We start from the raw sequence: 21,711 nt of genomic DNA, 5'->3' as shown, positions 1-21,711 counted from the left end.
AGGAAAATGTGTAGAAGAGGAGAAATTATGACGAGGAAATGAGAAGAGGGTGGAAGGTATTGTGAGTGGGGAGGGGAAAACAGGTATGGCCAGAGGTAGGGTGAGAATGCTCATTTGGGCATCTGTCAGCTGCTGCCATATTTCTGAGTGCTGTACTACATTTCTGGGTGTCAGGGAAGGGGAGAAAAGAGGGCACAAAATGAAGAGGATCGTGAATATGAAGGGGAAGGTCCTGGAAAGGGACTGAGAGCTGTAAAATGTAGAGTAGAAGGGAGAGGGGAAGTGGAGCACCTCTGAACTCTGCACACTTCTTTATAGCAAGAAGGTGCCATTCCCTTCTTTGGTCCCATTCAGTTTGTGGGGGATGCCAGTACTGTCCAGGCAAGCCCTTAGTGCTCTCTCTCTGCATTGGAAATGCCAGTAACAGCAAAACAACAGGATCAGAGCTGGTGACCTGCTATAGCTAAAAACTGAAACAAAAAGAAAAAAATTATATGCATAAAGAAAAGAAAATGAAGCAATGATGGGTTGGGCAATTAAGCTAAAAGCATTTGAGAGTGTAATCCAGCTCTCTCTATCAATAATTCAGGAGTCCGAGATCAGTCTAATTGATTGAACACCTTCCACAGTAGTCAGCCACTAATAAGACAAATGAAATGTCTTTTTTATTGTCAAATCTCCATTTCACATTCAAGCAGGCAAAGTCCTGCAGGGCTTTTCATTTGAGGAGGTTGGGTATTTTTTCCTCTTGATGGAGATAAATAGAGGGCCAGCATCTGTTTTTAAGCAGCCATAAATTAAACTGATCTGCCCCTGAGTTTTGATCCTTTGGCTGTGGGTGGGTGGAGAGCTGTGCAGAACAGGAATCTCATGTAAAACTTGTGTAGGTCATCACAGCTTGAACCAAGTTCCCAAAGGACATGCTATCACTCTGTAATTATTTGAATGCCGGGATTTTTGGCCTTGACAAACTTCAGGAGTCTACAGATCTTACTCTAAAAACAGCATCTTGTCTCTCCTTTCCTCTAAAAGACAACTGCAGTAGGATCCTTGGTTTCCTAGTAGTGGTACTAATGCTTGTCTTTTTGCATTGGAATAGATATGGGGACCAGGCAGATGTTAAAGTTTTCCAATTCACAATGAACAAAACATGTTGCAGGTTGTATAAAAACTGTTGGGTTGAATTATTTTACGGTTTGAAACCTTATTTCAAAATCATGTCAAACGCAGTGATCTGGGGGACCTGTGTGATGAGAAAATAGGGCATGCTTAGCAAATGTGCATATTTTTTTCCATTGAATCGTATGCAGGGTAGAGGGATGAAATCACTCCAGCAGGATGGAGCTTGTGGATGCCAGCTCCAGAGCACTATCCACTGAGAATCAAAAGCTGATTTGGAGAAGAGGTGAAGCTTGGGTTGTGATCCATATATATACAGATTCATGTTCAAATGATGAAAATCTAAGTGAGCAAGGCTTCATTAAACCCAGATTCCTACCAGCTACGCTACCATTCTGCTATGTGCATAGAGGTTTGGGAATTGGATTTTTAGCTGATGTAAATCAAAGTAGCTCCTCTGGGGCAGTCTGCTGACTTATCTGAGCTGGGGGTCCAGCCCTGAGGTGAGAGAGCGGCTCTTCTTATGATGCGTGTGTGTGTGTTTAATTAGGAAAGATCGCAAGCTGTGTGCATGGCTCTAGTGTCCCCATGGAGCTAACCTTTTTGCTGGAGTGGTAGATGTTGCCTTCTAAGCAAACCCAAAGTCTGGGGATCTGAAAGTGATATTCCTCTGCATTTCATTTGCTATTGCTACATGAGTTTCCCCACAGTTTGTTAGGGAGGCAAGAAAGGAGGAATATGCCTAAGAGCAGCTTCATTTTGCCTGTATTACCTCTGAAATGCTATATAATGTGTTCAAACACTTGAACTAACTGAGACGTGGTTGTTTTACTTCCTAATCTAATAACTTCATGATATCTGTCTCCTCTTAGCTTTGCTCTAGCTTGACTGTGCAAATGGCATTTAATTGGGTTCTTATGAAAACTAAAGGCCAGAAGCTTTGCCAAGGATGGCTAATTTTATAATGGATCATGCCAGAATTAATCCTGTCTGCAAAGATAAGGCCGATGGTTTATAATTGGCAATTATGGTCATAGAACAATTGTTGTATAGATTGGTTATAGGCTGTGAAGTTCTCTTAACTATTGTGAATTGCCTAAGGAGGCAGGTGTAGTCAAGAAAAGAAGATAAAGAAGATGAGAATGAGAGAGGAACATGGGCAACAGAGGGGAAGAGTACAAAAACAAATGAAAACCAGTAGAAGAAAAGCAAAGAGAACGACGTGAGACAGATTCATGTGGAGCAGGAGAAGAAGAGGAATGGATATCATCAGCAAGAAGGGAGAGGTTATGGAGAAGCAGGAGAAAGAAAATAGTGGAAGAAAAAGGGCAGCAAATATGGGAGTATCTGAGATGCTGTGCAGTCATAGATGATTTTGTTTTAATTTGAATAAAGACAGCTTAATTGTCTTCAGGCTGCTTTCCACCTAGTTGCCTAGTAAGAGAATCAACTGTTAGCGATCAGATATGCTGATGCTTACTGGAGTCTTCCCCTGGAGACACGTTTTTTTCAGGCTGAGAGCTGGCCCTCAGCAAAGACAAATAAAACATTGCTAAATTTGAAATTCTGCCCCTGTAACACAGTCAGGAAGTCAGGAGGTCTTCAGTACTCAGGAACAACTTCAGCCTCAGTGGCATCAGCTCATCAACCTGCTTCGGGTTTTGCAAAGCAAATTAGACCCAGCAACAAGTGAGGTAGCAAGTCTGAAAATGCATCTGATATAACATCAACCAACCAAGCAAATAAAGAATAGCTATTGATTATGTGTATTGATTTCAGGAAATGTGCAGATGGAGAATGAACTCTGACTTCACAAAACTGTGCTCAGATCCTTACTGAGGGTCTGGTCTGTATTCTTCATGTTCAGATCCTCTTGCTGTCTTGTATCCCCATTTGAAAAGTGTGGATGGTTGCTTCCAATATGGGAGAATTTTGAAGAGTCAGGGATCATCTTGTGTTATTCTGGTTGTTGACAGTCACTACCACTCTGGTTCTCAGGTATAAGAGTTGTTCAAATGTTGGCTATGTCTGCTCAGAAAAATCACGTGGAGTATTTTGTCAGTTCAATTTATTGGGATACATTATGTGGAGGAGTTCAGGGATTAAATGAAAGAAGGAACTCAAAGAGTTATGGTACTAGAATAATACAGTAACATACTGTTTGCAACCCAGCAAAAGAGAAGTGGCGAAGGGTGGGGTATGAAGAAGTTTATGGAAGTGGCTTTGCATTTCTTCCCACTCATTTTGACTGTTCCTCTTGGCTGGGAGCAGAAAACTGAAGTGATGGATTGCTCTGATTATGCTTAGTCAGGTGCATTAAATGGTGTCTCAGTCTGCTGCCTCCTGCAATCTTGCTGCTCAATGTGCTTATCGGGGCTGACATGGAAAAGGTAGATGTCTGTAAACAATAAAGAAATAAAAGGGGAGGTGAAAGATCTTAGACTGGTCTCAGCAAAGGAATTTCCCGAGAACTGGAAATGTGTGGAAGAGGTTTAACTGAGCCACTTTTAGAATAACTAATTGGGACATGCCTGTCAGCTTCAAGACCATCCTTCTTTTCATAGGGTGTTCACTGGAGAGACTGACTTGCAATTAATGCAGTGTTTCTTCTTAGCATCCATTTAATGCTAGCATATTAGCTCAAACACTTGCCTTTAGTTAAACCATAGTCTTGTGTGCATTTGAGTTACGGTGATGTGAGCTCGTGGTCGCCAAGAATTACTCAGTTTTCATCAGTGTGAGACAAATTAAGTTCTCATGGATTTTTAGTATTGAGATCCAAAGGCTGATAGGCTCAAGATTCAGCACTTTATTTCAAATTAAATGCAAGTTCTATCTCCAAGATATGTCTAAAATGGTATGAAATACTATTCTAAAATTGTATGGAATACTATTCAAAGTCTGCACAAATGGAGCATTGGATTTCTGTTCTTCTGTATCTAAATTTGGGTTGTTGATGTACAAAAAATTGTATTGAAGCTGAAAAGACACAAACTGCTATGAAAATGAAACTGTATAATGCAAAGATTAGCAGGGACTGGTTTATTCATCCTAGAGGGAAAAAAAGGCTGTTGGGGTATATCTGCTATTAGTCTGTGAATAGAGAAGACACACTGGGGGCTTTGTTTTTTATGTGAACAATCCACGAACAAATTTGGTTTTAGAATAGAGAAATTTTTAGCTGTAACAGCAATGAATTTAGGGGCAGCCTTACAGCTTGGTTTGTGGAGTCAGACGTCTTTGCTGAGTTGGAGCTCCACCTGTTGAGGAAGGAGGTTTTCATTGTATATGAAGACAAGTTCTGGATTTACTATCTCTCAGTGTCCAGTTTCTAGTACGCTTGACTGCTCTTAGACATTTTCAGCTGGCTGGGACAAAATGCCATGGGAAGAGGCTCTGGTTTCATCTTGATGCAGAAAAGTATTGGCAGTGTACACTCCTGGCATGTGCTAGCTTAGTTGAGACAAATGGTGCTATTAGTAAAAAAAAAAAAAAAGAAAAGAGCGTGGTGAGGTGACTTCTTATGAAAGTGCCAGCCTAGAGAGTTAGACAGGTATAACTGCAGCAGTGTTACTGCGATTCCAGAAAATCTTCTTGTAGACAAACCCAAAAATATTGCAAAACTTTGACCTTCACGTTTTAGCTCAGCTATTCTGTCTTCAAAGTGCAAAGATAAATTTAACTCTGAGGTAGTACTGGCTCAGTGAAGAACTGAATAGGACAGTTGAGTTGGGAAATATATTTTCATAAACTTTTTTTTTATGATATGAAAAAGTGCTTTGTCAAAAATAATTTAATTTCTTTTCTCACAGAAGTATTGTGGTTGAATTGTTTCAATTTTTCAAAGTCCACTGTGAGAATACACTTAAAATTTGTAAAGGAAAATTTAGACATCTCTTTTTACTTGTATTCCAAAATATAAATCTGTTTTGGGAATAAAAACAAAAAATCTGAAATCTTACATTGGTGAGAGTGAGCTTAATCCAAAGATTTGAACAAGATGTTTTTCTTTTTTTCATTAAAAAAATCCCAAACGTGTATCTCTTGGATGAAATCTGTCTATAAATTCAATTGAATCACTGCTCGATCTGTATGTGATGTGATGTAATGGGGGAATTTATGATCAACTTCACTTGCTTTGGCTGTCAGTTCACTGAAGTCAAGTTTCAGCTAATAAAGCTGCTAGAAAATTAGTGTCTGTGGGGAAAATAGCCTTGGCCAAAAATGCAGCCAGCCAGATTCAGAATACGTGTTTGAGAGCTCCTTGTTCAGAGAAGGGTACAACAAATGCTATAACTGATATGAAATCTGTAATGGCAGAGACCTAGAAGCAGGGAAGCTTGTGTCCATTTTACTAATTCCTTACAGTGGTCACGAACAAAGGGTCAGAGCAAAGAAGGAGGAGAAATTGGTGCTTCCACCAAGCTAAACTGCCAGGACGCACACTACAGTGCTTTTGCATCTGTATAATTATGTCCAGACCAGAGTTCATATAATATTATCTGTGTTATTAAAAGTAGTTCTCTTAAATGATTTATTGACATGGTTATCTAGTGGGGACCAAAGCTGAGCACAGTGGGAATCTTTAGTTGCCCCTTTACATGGTGGAAGCCCTGCTTTCTCTAGCAGCAGACAGACTGCTCAAAATATTATGTGCCTATTAGTATTTTTGTAAAGTTTTTTTCTCTGGTATGGGAACAATCTGCAATAAACATGTCACAGGATAAAAACAGATAAGCAAGCAAATTCATGGCACGTTGTCTGTGCTCTTCCGAATCTCTTCATTGCTCAGAGGGAGTCGTGCAGGCAAAATGCAGTTGCTTGAGTGAAATCACAGCTGAACAGCTTCACTGAAATCCACTTGCATCTTTCAGCAGCTCTGACAGCTATGGATGTCATTAATTTGCAAATAGAGCTGCGTGGACTGCTACGGATAATGACATCACAGGTACTGGGAAGGTGATTACTACTGCAGGAATGATTTGTGCCTGATGTTTTGAGCCACTCTGCTATGTGCTGGCCTTTGGTAACATTTATTTAGTGGGGTTTTATGCTGAGATCCCGCTTCCAAAGCCCTGGCAATGTCAATTTGAGAGAGGTCTCAGGCAAGCCTGAAAGGCTTAATGCCATGAAGGCTTAGAGTTGGTGTGCTTTTAGTTTGAAAAGAACTAACCCTCTAAACAAAGTGAGATCAGAAATTTCCTATATCCTGTTTTCTGTCATCAGAACAAAATGAAGGAAGAAGAAACATAGTCATTTTTGGTCTCTTGTTAAGGCACAAGCCTCTGTGATTCTTCCTTAGGTATTTCTTCCTAATCCCCTGGAGTGCTGGTTGCATCATCTTGCCAGCCCTGCAAGTGGAGAGTGCTTTCCCTGTCTCCCCTTCTGGAGAGTTCCAGATCATTGCCAATAAACTGGGAGCAACCAAAACAACTGAGGAAAAAAGTTAGAATTGCTGAAGAAAGCCATTTATAGCAGAGATTGAGGAAAAATAATACTTACAGCAATAATGTGCAGTTTGGAATGTGAAGAGATCATTATGTCATAGTGATGACCAGTCTTTCAAGCCCAAAGAGGGTATTTAGAAATTCGGGGAACTGATAATCATGCTACCTTGTCCATTTGCGTATGAGCACTGCACATAACTCTAGCATAAAGCTCCTGAAAGTTTGTGGAGAACAGAAGGGATCTCAAAAGTTATAGAGTAAAAATAACCACATAAGGAGTTGCTTGTAAAGCAACATTCAAAACCTGAATCTGATCTGTTTTCTTCCCTGCTGCAAGACCAAAACAACTGCTTATAGCTAATATTGACTAAGGGATGAAGCTGTTACTGTTTCCAAGAAGCATAAAGGAGTGAATAATGATGTGAAGAAATGGGGTGTGTTGGAATGAGGGCAATAGAAGAACACTGATAAAAGACAGTGTAGAAATATACAGGCTGTGTATAAAAAAAGTCATAATAGCTGGATTTCTTAGATGAGGGAATAATTTCCTAAGGGAGAGAGCAGAAACCCTGTTATTTCAATCATTTAAACAAAACTGGACAAAGCCCTGGAGAACATATTGTAGGGAACAATCATATGCTGGCCCCTGGGAATGCATAACATGACCTGGTAAGTCTTTTCCTAGTTGTTGCTACAATTCTCTTCAGATTGAGATCTTGTTCTGGGCATGATTTGTCTTGGGACTATATGTGATGTGAGCCTCAGGTCAATCCTCAAGACTGTTTCAAAGAACAAAATGGAGATGTGGAGAATAGGCATACAGGAGCAATCAGAAACAGAGAGCACAAGTTGAGCAGGAAAACGTTGACTCAGAAACGCTGCAAGGCTATGTGCACTCACGTATCTCAGTGCCAAAGAGATACAGAACACATTGGTCCAGATACAAAAGTTTTATGCCCAACTGGTGACACGCAAGCTCCAGAGAACCTGATCATTTGGTACTTACCACAAAGCTCCTGACGTATAAAACTAGAGTCACTGTCAACCATCCTGTCATTGGAGTTGGAGCTTTGTTTGGCTTGTCATCATGAGAATCCAGCTTGCTGGCTATGTCTTTCTAGGCCTCTGTGATGCACACTTGTTCTCCTCCTGGTCTGTCTAGCTGCAGATTGTGTACTGCTGTTGATTTCTTCAGAAAAGTGGCCAGGCTCAGCCACAGTCCAAAGAACTGTTGAGCCGGAAATCCAGAACAGAGTGTCTGTTGGTTTCAGAAAGTGCTGGAGAAAGGTATACCAGAAACATGGCCCAAATCACTGCCAAATCAGTGCCAATGTACTCGTGGAGCTGGAGAAGAACATCATTTCTCTTCCTAGTCTCTTTTTTGAGGCAGAAGAAATTGCGGTAGAGATAATGTTGTCATGTCTGGACAAAATGAACTGGCAAGTGTTGGCATCCCCTATTTCCTGCGTGGTTCACCAGGTGGCAGTTACCTTACATGCTCTGACTTCTTATCCAAAAGAATTGACAGTGATTGCAGTTATTTTTTGTGTAGGCAGTTAAAGTAGACACTATTCAAGTTCAACAAGAAGAGGCTTCAGATAGTGAAATCTTCTGCATCTACAGCATATTGATAAGCAGGAAGATTGATTGTGATTAATTGAAAATATCCAATTTCCTTCATTTACTGGTCTTTTTTAGTGAATCCATTTATAATATAAATTTTAAACACACTCAAAGAAGGAAAAGTTTTACATGCAAAAGAAAAATAAGCATACAAAGCCCAAACAAGCACAGAACTCTATTTTTATTTTTTTTAAGCAACATTTTTCAAGTTTTAGTTTTTCCTGAGCACTGAAACTAGCAAAGCTTGGTTTCATGTGAACTCTACTATAATTCCCCAGTTTTCCTGAACTCTTATCTACATCCTCATCTTTAGGGGCATCACATCACAAGGAATCTTATACAATGATGGAGATATCCTATTCCTCCAGTTTTCTCCCATGCCCCTGCTTCTCATCACTTCGTGTAGGACATCCAGCTTTTGATTCTTTCATGTGCATGAACAGAAAAGGAGTTTATCACATTGCAGCTGAGTCTGTGCTATGTATATGTTGGGTTTTTGGCCCATTTAGTGTATTCACAGATCAGCCAGATGGCATGCCCAATAGAACAGATTACTATCAAGTTCACATTTTCTTTTAAGTGGTAGAAATGGATAAGTAGCTTCAAAACTACTGGGAAGAAAAATAGAAAAGAAAAAAAAAAAAAAAAAGAATAAAACCAGAATGATTTAGAAAAACAAAAGTTTCTTGTGTCTTGGTTTAAACTTGTTAGACTGTCCATTCTGGGAGCCTGAGAGGGGGCAAAAGTGGCCAAATCTGTGCTTCCTATTTTGAAGGAGCTCTGAAAAGGGTGGAACTGTGTTCTGTTGTGGGTTGAGGTTAAGGAAGAATATCTTTCCCAGAGTCAACAAAGAAGGACTCTCAGCTGTGGGGAGGGTGGCAAGGCTGGGTCACACAGCTCTGATAGGCACACAAGTGAATGATCAGCACTTCCAACTACTCTACCCCAATGAATTGAACAGATTTTTATCCCCACTGTCCCAGGTAGGCATCCAGCAGGGCATAGGAGAGACTATTCTGTGTACAAGTTGATGGTGGACTCCAGACAGGGAAAGAGGAGGAATATCCAGTCTAAGCAGTCTGAGGACTTCAGAAACACTGTTCTCCAGCATGTCCCATGGAAGTAACCGTACTGAGAGCCTTACTGGGATTGGGACACATTATTGGCTTTGATCTTCTAAGAATCCAAGATAAATCAGCAGGGTACCTTCTTACAGGTAATAATACTGTACTATGCATCCAAAAGGAGTGTAACAGTACATGACTGCGTTTCACTCAAATAAATTACTGTCTTTGAACCATTATAATTTAAGGTAGTCTAAGAAATATATTGTCTTCCAAGCTGTGCCGCAGAAGCACTACCAAGAAGTTTGGCCATTTTATGGTTTTGGTTCTTGCTCTATCATGGCTACAAGACTTCAGGATTGTGTTCTTGGGCAGTATGGTTTACATATTAGTTTTCCTATGGTTGTGACTTCTAATGATACGTAGTCAGTTAGTACCTGTAAATTCTACCAGCAATTTAGGCAATGAAAAATATTTACCATGCTGATTTTTACTGCAAGAAGGTGTGGAAGAAAAACTGTGGAAAACAATTGCTGTCAGTAATGATTCAGAGCAGAAGGGTCAAGTTCCATAAGAATTCTGTAAGGTGGGAGATGATGTGTGGTGACTGAAGACCACACAAATGGAGGCAGTGAGGATGGGTGGCATGGAAGCTGCCTTTGGATGACTTGGTAATTATTGGTCTTATCAGTCTTTTTCTATGAGCCCTTCAGCTCTCCTGGTGGGCTATCATTTGCTGAGCTTGCTGACCAGCAGAAGTTGTTGTTCTGGGGTAGTTTTTGAGGCTAAGACCTCTGTCTGTCCTGACTGATGGGTCAGAACATGGGTCAGGGTTGGCCACTCACCCATTATAAGAATGGCTTCAGCTTTCCCCGATGTGCCAGTCATTAGATCACGCAGCAAAACTATTTCTTCTCATTTCCTTGCTGGGCACGGTCTATGCTTATTTATTAAAAGCTGCCTTGGAATCTGGTTTTTATGAATGCTCTCATTGTTTGATTCCAACATCAGAAAGAAAAGACTTCAGTGCTCATGGGGAGAAGAAAACAAGAGAAGCCAACTGTGTCTTTGGGCATCCAGAATAGATCTTCTGTAGGGCTTGATGCAATGTAAAGCAGTGCATGTAATTTCCAGCATGGCATGGCCTTACCTGTACAGTTAGGATGTGGTAGCAGTCAGAAGAGAGGTGAAAGGGATTTCAGATCTTACGTTGCACATTGGGTTAGCACATCCTGTCTCCTACTACACAATGTCCATTTCTTTTCAGCACACTGTGGTATCTTCCCAAACTGCTCCCTGTGCCTGTAGAGAGCTGTGTACAATGCTTTGACCTGACACAGCTGTTTTTTTTTGGGCAGGATGGAAGGGGAAACCCCAACAAAGTTAGGAGAGATTATGGAGGTGATATTCTGCAGTGATATTGACTGAAAAGGGAATGAAAGAGAAAGGGGATCTTGCAGATGCTTAAGGGGTAATGTAGCAGGATTAGAGATAGCCCAGACCTGGAAAGAAAGAAGAAGGAGAGTTGCTTACGTGCTAGGAAGTTGGCATTTTTAACACAGCAACTTTTATCCACATACAGCAGAACCAGTGATTTGTTCTTGATTTACTTGCAAGAGAATGCTTTTGTCCTATTAAATGAGTTACTGGTGAGTATCAGTTATCAGATGATTTATCTCCCCAATCCATCCTGTACTGTGGAGACAGTTTTGTTTCTTTTCCACATTGAAAGCACAAGCAGCAAATCCAGCAAGAGCCAGACTGTTTTCGGTGGCAGTTTCCCTGGCACAGCTGAACCTTCAAAGTGAGCATATGACATCAGGAAGATGTTTTAATCTGAATTACACTTGCCCATTGGAGCAATGTTGCCACTATCTTCTTTTCGCTATCTCATGTCCAGAGTTGCTGCCAGCACGAGTAAGGAAGGTTTGACTCATGGGTATGGAGTAGTTCATTTCTTTCTGGAGGCTGTTGTCAAAGGCGACCATGCCCAAATGTCTGTCATGGGGGCGAATGATGTGTAGATAAATGAATGGAGAAATCTACTCCTGAGTGAAAAAAACATCCCTCATGAATAACACAGTGTTGCTTCAAGATTCATTACATCTAAAAGTTGTTGTACGCTGAATGTGAAGTTGAGGCTTGGCCACACTGCAGCTACACACTCTCCTGAACATAAACTATAAGTAGCTTATCACTGCCACATTTCATTTTTAGTCTTTAACGATGACTGAGATTTTGGTCTGGTACCAGTGCTCATCTAGAGACACATCTGGACAATACTGATTGGCCCAAGTTAAAAACGTGGTGGAATGATGGGATCTATGCTGATATAACAGTGTGGATAGCCACAGGTTGGTGCTGGAATCAACACCTTGTCCCAGTTTAGTTTGCTAGCACTGCAATCACCGTGCAGTCTTAGAGGTAGTTACAACATACTAAAAGTATTCAGGAGTTTTCCCAATAATTCTTTATTTTTGTTGTATATTCATTTGTTCTTTGTAGTCTGCATCGCTGCAAAAGCACTGTTTATTCAGATGATGTTTGCTCTAGAAGTAAAGTATTATTCAGGAGAAGTTATGTTGGAAGACATGACAGATCTTCTGGGCCTGTCTGTACCCTGCAGCTGAGCATGGTGCAAAGATCACTGATGTAGATCTAAGCAATCTGCTCTATCCACGTGAGACTGTCAGTGCCAGAAATATTTGCTTAGGGCCCGAGTGTAAGATACCAAGGCATGACACTTGTCTTGAGAATGTAAATAAATTCATGAGTGGCACAAAGAAGGTTAAGAATGACTGTCACTGGTCTCTTCCATAGTGGTAGTGGGGATTCAAGTAACAGTGGGAGAGAATTTTAGAATGAAAAGTGATGGTAATTTTTTTGTTGATGTACAGACCTTCTTGCTGCAGTTGCTGAAAGTTTATACAGGTTGAAGGAGGAATACCCAAAGCCATGGGTGAGAAATTCATTATTCATTACTAAAATCAGTGCAACCATATCTGGCTTTGGAAGTCCATGAGCACCTGAAGAAAACTGGGTACTTGAATACTCGGAGGCATAATGTTGCATATAGTCACACTGTTCTTATACTCTTCCCTGTCCATCTTCTTTTGGTCACTGATGGATTCAGGGTGGGTGAATCAGCACTGAGTTCTTCTGCATACTGTATTGCACAGTGTCCCTTAGGAAGTGAAAGGAAGCAGTTGGGGTTATCCACCTCACAAGTGAATTGTAATGGAGTGTTTCATTCTGTGTCTCATTTGAAAGCTACCATGGAAAATATAGTTGAAGGAGGCTGAGTGGATTTTCCATTGGCTTTCATAGCTACGCTCTTGAAAGCAAGAAAACAGTTTTTATACTGGTGCACTTGGTCTTTAAGAGGTACGGTCGAATAGTACAGAAGGGCTGGAAAAAATTAATGGCAGAAAAGCCATCAACAGAGTATTAATCTGGTGTCAGCCTCCGTGCTCTGACTCTTTGTCTGTCCTGCCTACACCTTCCTGCAGTTCTGCTTGATGCTTGTAGCACAGCTCTTCCGTAACTGGGAGAAGATAGTTTTTGTGATGGATTGGTGCTCCATCCTCCAGAACTGGAATGACACTTTGAGACTATATTTCTTCATGCTTAACTGTTCTTCTTCATGCCAAACCAAATGAGTTCTGTCTTGAAAGCCAAACCATCTGAGAGGGATTATAAAAGAGAGACTACTAATGGCTGTTGTTGATCATTCAAATGATATCTCATTGAATAGTAGATGAATCTCCCTGCTGAGGTCATATTTCTGTATTGTGGGACCTCAGCAAACTTGATAGTGTACTCGAGGAGTATAGCTAGTATTAACCGAGCAGTGACCCAGTGACTTTTCTATATATTTTTCACTGCTATCCCAGTTTCTTGGCTTATTATGTGATGCATTTGCTGTATCTCATATTCAAGGACTTCTGTTTGGTCTTCCTCCTTAGTCGCAGAAGAATAAGAAATACCAGTGTTGTGTTTCACCTTGATATTTCTCTTGAAGCCTTGCATTCTTGCATTCGTTGTAGTTCACATGGAGCCATGTCTTTACACTTTGGCAAAGGGCAGTAGCATTTTTGTGGAGGAAGTTATGCTGAACTTAAAGGCTGAAATCTGCTACCAAAGCAGTTTCTTCTGCTTCTGTCTTTCCCTGACACAAGTAAGCTGCAATGCATTGTAGGGAGATATTTGATGTTTTTGTGCCCCTCTTGCTCTTGCAATTACTGACCTTCTCAATTTTCGTAGGGGCACTCTGATGTTAAGGCAATGGTGTTTTGTTTTAGATTTGAGATATACTGAATTTCAGAGAGCATGCACTGACGGAGCTTGCTTTTCAAATATTATTCTTAAATAGAGAGCTTAGTCTTTCTTTCGTGTGTTTGGATTTCTCTCTTTCTCGATTGCTGAAGTCAGTGACTAAGGTAACTATTCCATAAAGCAGCATTACACTAGAGAAATGCATTTTTCTCTGATCCCCTATGTATGAAAGTATTTGCAAAATCTAATGCCAGCTTCATGACTGAAGTCCTTCCTTTTCTCCAACGTCGTAGTCAAAATATGGTAAAAGGCATGTATCTGATATTGTAGTATTGAGTATGGAATGGGATGAAATAGAAATACAGATTTCTGGATTTTTGTCTACTTATGTGAACTGGACAGAAATTACAGCCTGCTTGTGTCTGTGCATTGCTATCTGTGGAACAAGGATATAGTATATTCCTTTCTTAAGAGTACTAAATTTGAGTTAATTACAAAGTCTCTGATAAATCTTAGAAGTTCAACAATGAAGTAGTGTGAAAGTATACAATATTAATGTTTTATAATATCTCTAATCTGTCTCTGTGGATATCTCTAGTAAGAGGGATATAGTATATCAATATATAGGATATAGGATATCCTATATATTAGAATAGAATATATAGGAATATAGGATATCAAAAGAAGTCTTTTTTCACCCCAACCCTTTTCTTTAGAACCCAAACTGAAAGCTGTTTCCACCAACTGCCATCTCTGTAACCATCTGGAAAATAACATTTTCTGAAGCTTTCCTTCTCTTTATCAGCTGTAACTAAAACTATAAAATGAGAAGATGTCCCTGCTTTAATTAACACCCCTGTAGTTCAGAAGCTTAGTAATGAGAGGCAATTATAGCCTTTATTGAGGGACAGTCAGGTGGAACAAATTCAGCATCCATCTATTGAAGACACTTCCCCTTACAGGTAATTTGGAAACTGCTTTTTACAAAGAGCAGGCTACCTATCCCATTATAACTGGTGAAACAATTTTTTTGTCACCTGAAAAGAGTTTCCTGTTTTTAATCTATATATTTTGTTTGCAAATTATTTCTTACCTCCCATGCATTTCCCAATAACTAGCAACTGAGCTAAGGAAGTAAGTGTAACTTTTTGGAGGACGTTCTTGCTGGTTCTTTCATTTTATCTCCTTTGTTCTGTTGTTGCTTTTCATTTTGAAGTTTGTCGGCTGTATACCAAGTGTTTCTTTAACAATCCCTGTATGGATATCATGGTAACTGAGGGGTTTCAAGTTATGCTAGATGCCTCTGTGTGGATTTAAATCTTCAGTATCTACAATGCAGGCACCTACGTTGTGATAGTCACTGAAGGTGGAGCTGTGCTTTTGATGAAGATGCTGATGTTGGGGTGTTTCCATGTGGTACTGAGCCTGTGCAGTAGATACCTAGAATCTTCTGAAGTCATTAGGTATCTACTCAGTCTAATGGGGACCTAGAGAATACAGTCAATGGAACAGTCAGTAGTGTCTCTACAGCGTAATGTACAGTAGACAGGTGTTGGAATGGCAGTTAAGTAACTCATCGCTGCCTATTTTTATTAAATCTTCGTTGACTGTAAAAGTACCCTGGACTCTTAGCACACATGTAGATACCTAGATTTATGTATTTTAATCTTCAGCTGAAGTCTGTTGTGCGATTTCAGTTATAATCACTGTAGAGAAATAGGTGTATCCTGAGAATAAGTTAGTGACTTGTTTTAGGCATCTAGATGTAGATGAGAAGTACTGCACTTGAGAAGTATGGATTTCTATTCATTGTCTTTAAGGGAAATCTATATAGTGGTACCCACATGGTCATTGCATACCATGTCTGCATGATTCCCAGCCATCCTATTTTGGAAGCTTCGGTACTATCACTTGCAATCTTATGAAATGTAAAGCAGTGTAATGTGAAAAAATTGACATCATTTTGAAATCCTACGCTTGTTGGATTTAGAATGAGGGTCTAGCTGTGATTTTACTTTCTGGAAAATATGCTGTGAACATTCTCTGTCCCGGATTAGTTTAGCATTGTGGCAAAATAATATTTCCCAGATTGTTTGAAAAAGCTGTAAAACTCTTAAGAGATGCTGGTAAGTTCTTTATTCTTCAGTAACTGAAGGGGGAGCAGATAGTAAACCCCTAAAATCCTATGGCATTCCAGTTTTCAGAAGTGAATGGCTTTCAGAATGGTGCCTGTGAGAAAGGTTTATTCTGTATGGAAGACAGTTTTAAAAAGACTTCCATTGATCTGTGTCTGCTGGCAACAGTGCTGTTGACTCACCCTTTCCAGCAGACACAGAATTCAGATGCTATTGGTGTACTCTGGTTTTGGGGCAGGGCAACACCAACTCCTTTCAGAAATATTGTCGAGGTCACCTATTTTCAGTATTTCCTGTACTGTGTGTGATGCAGGATGGACATGAAATTTCTTTAGCAAATAAATGCAGTATTTAGAAGACTGCAGAAGTAAGGTGGATTGCTGATTCTTCCATCTTTCCCAGTCCTGTGTGTACAATTCTATTTTAATGTGTATTGCTCGCTGTGGCTGGGGGATACATGTGAGGAAAATGTGAAAATCCTGTAACGGTGATGCCCTCATAGCCGCTGTTGCTTTGGACCTGCCTGCAGCATTGGAGTCACTGTGATTTGTGCAGCCTGTCTGAACAGGGAGCTGTTAGTGATCAACTAATTGCTGACTGTCCTGTGTTTTCATTCCCCCTCCCAGGTTACGGACATGCTGCCCCAGGAACAGACGCAGGAAAGGCCTTTTGCATGTTCTACGCGGTCCTGGGGATCCCACTGACACTCGTCATGTTCCAGAGCTTGGGCGAGCGCATGAACACCTTCGTCAAGTACCTCTTGAAACGCATCAAAAAGTGCTGTGGGATGAGGAGCACCGAGGTCTCCATGGAAAACATGGTCACTGTGGGTTTCTTCTCCTGCATGGGAACACTCTGCATTGGAGCAGCAGCCTTTTCCCAGTACGAGGAATGGAGCTTTTTCCATGCTTACTATTACTGCTTTATAACATTGACTACGATAGGTTTTGGAGACTATGTGGCCCTGCAGACCAAAGGGGCCCTTCAAAAGAAGCCTCTCTATGTGGCTTTTAGCTTTATGTACATTCTAGTGGGGTTGACAGTCATTGGGGCATTTCTAAATCTGGTTGTTCTCAGGTTCTTAACCATGAACAGTGAGGACGAGAGGCGGGATGCTGAGGAACGGGCGTCCCTGGCAGGGAACCGCAACAGCATGATTATCCACATCCAAGAGGACTCCCAGCATGGTCGGCCACGGTACAAGGCCGAAGTAACAGACCTTCAGTCAGTTTGTTCCTGCATGTGTTACAGGTCCCATGAGTACACCAGCCGGGTGGTGTCCCACCAAAATTCGTTCAGCTCGAAGCTGAACCCCCAGTACTTTCACTCCATCTCTTACAAGATAGAGGAGATCTCGCCAAGCACATTAAAAAACAGCCTTTTCCCATCTCCTGTCAGCTCCATCTCACCTGGGTTGCACAGCTTTACAGATAACCACAGGCTGATGAGAAGGCGAAAGTCCATTTAAAGTGATTTGTCTTTTGCTTTCCTTGTTTTCTCCAGTCCTTCTCTGTTGTTTTGTTTTTTCCGTTCCTTGAGTGAGACGGAGTGAGGCCAAAGGGAGTAGAGAAAGCCAGTCCTCCTCTGAGACTCAGCTCTTGAGCATGAAGCATGGATTACTACTGTTCCAGCAAAGTATGCCTTACATTACCCCCTCGGTGGATGTCAGAGGATTCAAGGTGACGTGAAGTGGGTACCAAATCCAAAGTTGCACACACAGCTGGGAGCCTTCATGTGCCACTGGCACTCCTGACCTAATAAACTATTTTCCTCATGGGCAGGTTGCAGCGTGCGTGTGTGCTTGTGTGTGTGTTGGGTGTGTGTGGGTGTGTGAGCGTGCAATTCCACAACTAGTGCCATGCGACAAAAATTAAAGCATCAGGTATTATTTTTTTTCCCTTGAGGCAATTGTGTTCCAGCCTGCTTTTATCTTTTCGATTGCTTCCAAACAGAATGGGGAGGTGGGGAGGGGAGCCAATTTGTTTTTTTTATTTGCCAAGACAAGCATGCGCCATAAGCAGTCAATATACCAGGTGTATCATGGTAAATTTTTTAATGCTAGATTTTAGATTGTATTATCATTACAAAAAGGCAGGAAATGATGGATCATTTTAACTTGCCAGTTCAAAATTTAAAAAGTAAAATAGAGCATGCACTTTGTAAAACTGGTATGCATAATAAAAACACAAGAAAAAACTAGCAATGGAATTAATAATCAAAAGCAAGTAATCCTATTGATTTAACTATATTTACTTTCACTGTTTGAAACTGTTCCAACAATTTGCAGATGGAATTATTTAAGGTAAATTGGAAAACCTGTTGGAACTAAGGAGTGTGTTTTGTTGTTTTTATTTTATTTATAAAAATTATTATTAATAATATTATTTTTATTTTATTATTATTATTTTATTGTGCAGCAATTACCTGCATGAATAGGAATTCTATTTTTTGGAATGCTTGGATTAGGATGGGTATAAATAGGTGGGTGTATATTTTTTCTTATATAATAGTGACAGAGCATTCCTTGTTTTAAATAAAAAATAAAGATGATTGTCTCTAAATGCTTTTGATTTGTAAATAATGGAAAGCCTTTGTTGGTCTCAGGAAGAATTCAAGGGACAGTATCTTGTGTTTGGCTCACTGGGAACTTGTGAGATTAGATGTGATATTGCTTCTTTCCTATGTGGAAAGGCAAAATGCATTTAGCGCTCATGGGCAAAATCAGCTTTACTCCAGTATTTAGAGGTTACCACTGGGAGTAATTGCATTGGCAAGCTATAGTAGACGATGTTGAGACCATGTGATAGAGTTGTTCCTTGGAGATCGTCCATTGCTTGGTTACTCATCTGGACCAAACAGATTTTACAAAACCAAATTAGAGGCCTAATCCAGCTCCCTTTTAAGACAATAGGAATTTACAGTGATTACATAAGATTTAGTGATTTGGGAGATTTATCTTTGATTTGACGGGGGCAGGACTGGGAATTTTATAAACCTGCAACATTGTCTTTGATTTAATCCTATCTTTTAAATCGCCTTCTGTGTTAATTTGTCATACAAAGCACATCTTTTTTTGGCACTATGCACTTCCTGCTGATTCTACCATTTTGTGCTTTCAGTGTAAAAGCAATAATCCTCTATATTTAACTTCTTTTTTTTTTTGGTAGATAGTGTGTTTTCACAAAAAAACCCAGCTCTAAGCTCTGTGTGCTAATGGACATTGATATCCTTTCAAAAGGGCATCTATAAAGAGCATTAAAAGGGAGAAATAAGGAATGCCCTTCTTTTTCTGTTCTCCTTGACCTTAAGTTATTAACAATATCAAACACATTTGTGTTCTCCTAATTTTGATATTTGTGTTTCAACAAGTAAATGAAAAGCAAGGATCCATACCTTTAAGTTCAACGTGTAACTTCCTTTGGGATTTTAAAATGCTGTGGCATGAAAATCTCCATTTAGATTACTTAGAATTTGTAATGAGGATGGATGAGAATGAACTTTTCCAGCCTAGCATATGGGAATAACTTTTGTCAGTGTAGTAGGAGAGCATGCTGGATGCATTAATGATGTGCTGCTTGCACCATGTCCTGAGGCAAGTGCTGATGGCAAAAATGTTGAAGCAAGAGTACCTCGAAAAGCAGCTTCAGGATGTATTAAAGCACTCCAGTCAAAACCACCTAGAAGCTAGTTTCTGAAGAGTGGCCCATAGGGTTCACAGTGCTGTCAAATTCTCTTTGATAGCTTTGCTGACAGTATCCCAGAACTGCAAATAATTGTAGGTTTCTTTTCCTGCTAAGGAGAAAAGAAAGAGTATATACATGTCCACATCATGTAGAAGTGCTGATGTATACACGACACTTGAGAAAAGCAGGAAATCTTCGGGAAGTTACGGATTTCAGGAGGGTGAAATGCTGTCTGCCTATTAAAGAAAAACGTTTGTAACAGGACTTGTAACCAAAACTTTGAACAGTTTGGTCAAAAAGCAGTTAGTTTTTGAAAGCATCGCTTCGCCTTTCATTTCTTCCTTTTAGAAAAAGAAAATTCTGCTGCAGACAAAAATAATTTTAAATGTCCTGTAAATCTTGTTGAACTCCAGAATTTCAAAGCTATATTCCAGCTGAGTTATTACTCATTCTCTTCTCTGAAACCATAAACGAAGTTAAATGAAGGGTATATTTTAGTACAGGTGGTATTTAACCAGGGGAGCAGCTTATCTAGTGGGTCATGGGCTGTCTGCCAATTGGAGTCTTTGTGTTAAAACACAGTGGCTTTCTAAATGCTCTTGTGTAGCGTAGTCACAGTTTCTGGATGTGGATAACGAAATGTATGTGTGCTGATATGAAGGGGCCATATCCACAGTGATGCTTTTCAGACGGTGAGTTTGTGGGAGGGCATTTGGGAAAAGTGTCTGCATTCCTTAGGATTTAAAACTATTTTCATATGGTTCTACTTTCTGTCTGAAGAACTCACGATTCTGTCCATTCTGTATTTCTGGTGCACATGAGATTTTGAAGTGGCAGGACATTTTCTTTGCAAGCCTCCTTGCATTCAGATACTCACATGAACTCCTACAGAACTTTTCTTTGTGAGCAGCCACAGATACAAGAATGCTTGTGTGAAGCCTCGGTAAACCAGGCAAAATATGCTGAAAATGCTTCTCTCTCTCTTTTTTTTGGTGGTACTTGACTGATGTGTGAATAATGACTTGGGCTGTCTGGAGCTAGAACAGGCAGCACTATAAAAAAGTTGCTTTTGTCAGGGGTTAATACCAGCTTTCCAGCAGAACATGCAAAATCAGTCAGTGAAAGGTGATTTTTGCCTGTTCCATTTCTGACTACTTACTGACCTATGTGAATATCAGCTTTCTTCCACAGTGCTGCTTTTCACAGCATATTTTCTCTGGTACGCTGTTGGTTTTATTCCACTTAAGGTATTATTTCTTTCAGGAGAGCCTTTCTTGCTGTCTAGTCACTCTTCAGAAGCAGGTCTAGTCATGAGAAGACATTCTAATATCCAAAGTACCTAACCTATGTTTCCATAGCACGCAGACTTTTGATAGCACTTTGTGATGCACTGTCATTCCCCAGAGTCTCATTTCCCCTATTATTAAGCATTAGAAATAATAATAATAAATCAGATTAATCTATTTATGTCACACTAATGTGCTTCATCAAAACAACACAAATTTAGCTCCCTGCTGTCAACTTTGATTACATAACAACCCTATTATCCTATCATATTTCATATTATTATCAAAGGAAAAAAAATTAGTTTGATCAGTACAGCACCAAAATAGCTTTGTCTGAGCATGCTGCGATGTGGAAACAAAAGGGGAAACAATAGAACTGTGCAGACACAACTCTGCTTGGTCTGCATCACTACACAAGGAAGGTCCCAACTGACCTAACTAGGGCTTCTTTGCCAGAACTTTGTATATATAGATATGCTTTACAAGGATAATTGTAATGGGACTTATCTAGATGGGGTGTCTGGATGTTAGTTAAAGGAGGCAGAATAGGTCTTGGTTGTTATTGTATGGAGAAGATGTACAGTGGCATTCAGCAGTAGACTTCTTTTTGGATTCTTCTGTAGTAGCGCATTAGAACAGAATCATCAGCTTAAAAGAAAAAAAAAAAGAAGTGACTAAATTAATCTACTGTAATATAGGTTGTCTCATCAGTTTCTTAGTGCTTCGATCGAAGAATCATGATTTCTGTGCATTCATCTTGAGCAAGATAATTTCTTGTTTTCTGTGATAGGTTTGAAGCTTTTGTTATGGAAAAAAAAAAAAAAAAAAAAAAAAAAGGAATCATTCATTGTAGAAAACTTAAAAAAGAGCAGCCAATATAATCGGGATGGAGAAAGGAAATGTTCCTTTCCCTTGCTCCTCTGCGGACCAGAGAGCAAGGGCTTGGGTGGAAGTAGCTTTCAGTTGGAGTTTATGTCCTCATTTAGCTTTATGTAATATTCCTGTTAATATTAGGATCCAATTAAGACAGTCATTTAAAATCTTTATGAGGAAGCCAGACCAGAGAGATGTGTTGGAGT

General features: G+C 40.0%; 1 protein-coding gene across 1 annotated transcript in view; it reads left to right on the top strand.

Annotated features, from left to right (window-relative positions):
• The window catches only part of KCNK9 (potassium two pore domain channel subfamily K member 9), a 79,580-nt gene extending 62,449 nt beyond the window's left edge, over positions 1-17,131 (top strand). Inside the window, exon 2 of the mRNA XM_042870176.1 lies at positions 16,290-17,131. Coding sequence (XP_042726110.1) covers positions 16,290-17,131 — 842 coding nt within the window. The remainder of the gene's footprint in view (positions 1-16,289) is intronic.
• The last annotated feature ends 4,580 nt before the right edge of the window (positions 17,132-21,711 follow it).

Source organism: Lagopus leucura, unplaced genomic scaffold, assembly GCF_019238085.1.
Source record: "Lagopus leucura isolate 7727_CA_CO unplaced genomic scaffold, USGS_WTPT01 Super-Scaffold_100002, whole genome shotgun sequence".
NCBI classification, from domain to species: domain Eukaryota; kingdom Metazoa; phylum Chordata; class Aves; order Galliformes; family Phasianidae; genus Lagopus; species Lagopus leucura.
The sequence above is the reverse complement of the archived record's forward strand: the minus strand, read 5'-3'. Positions and strand labels throughout refer to the sequence as shown.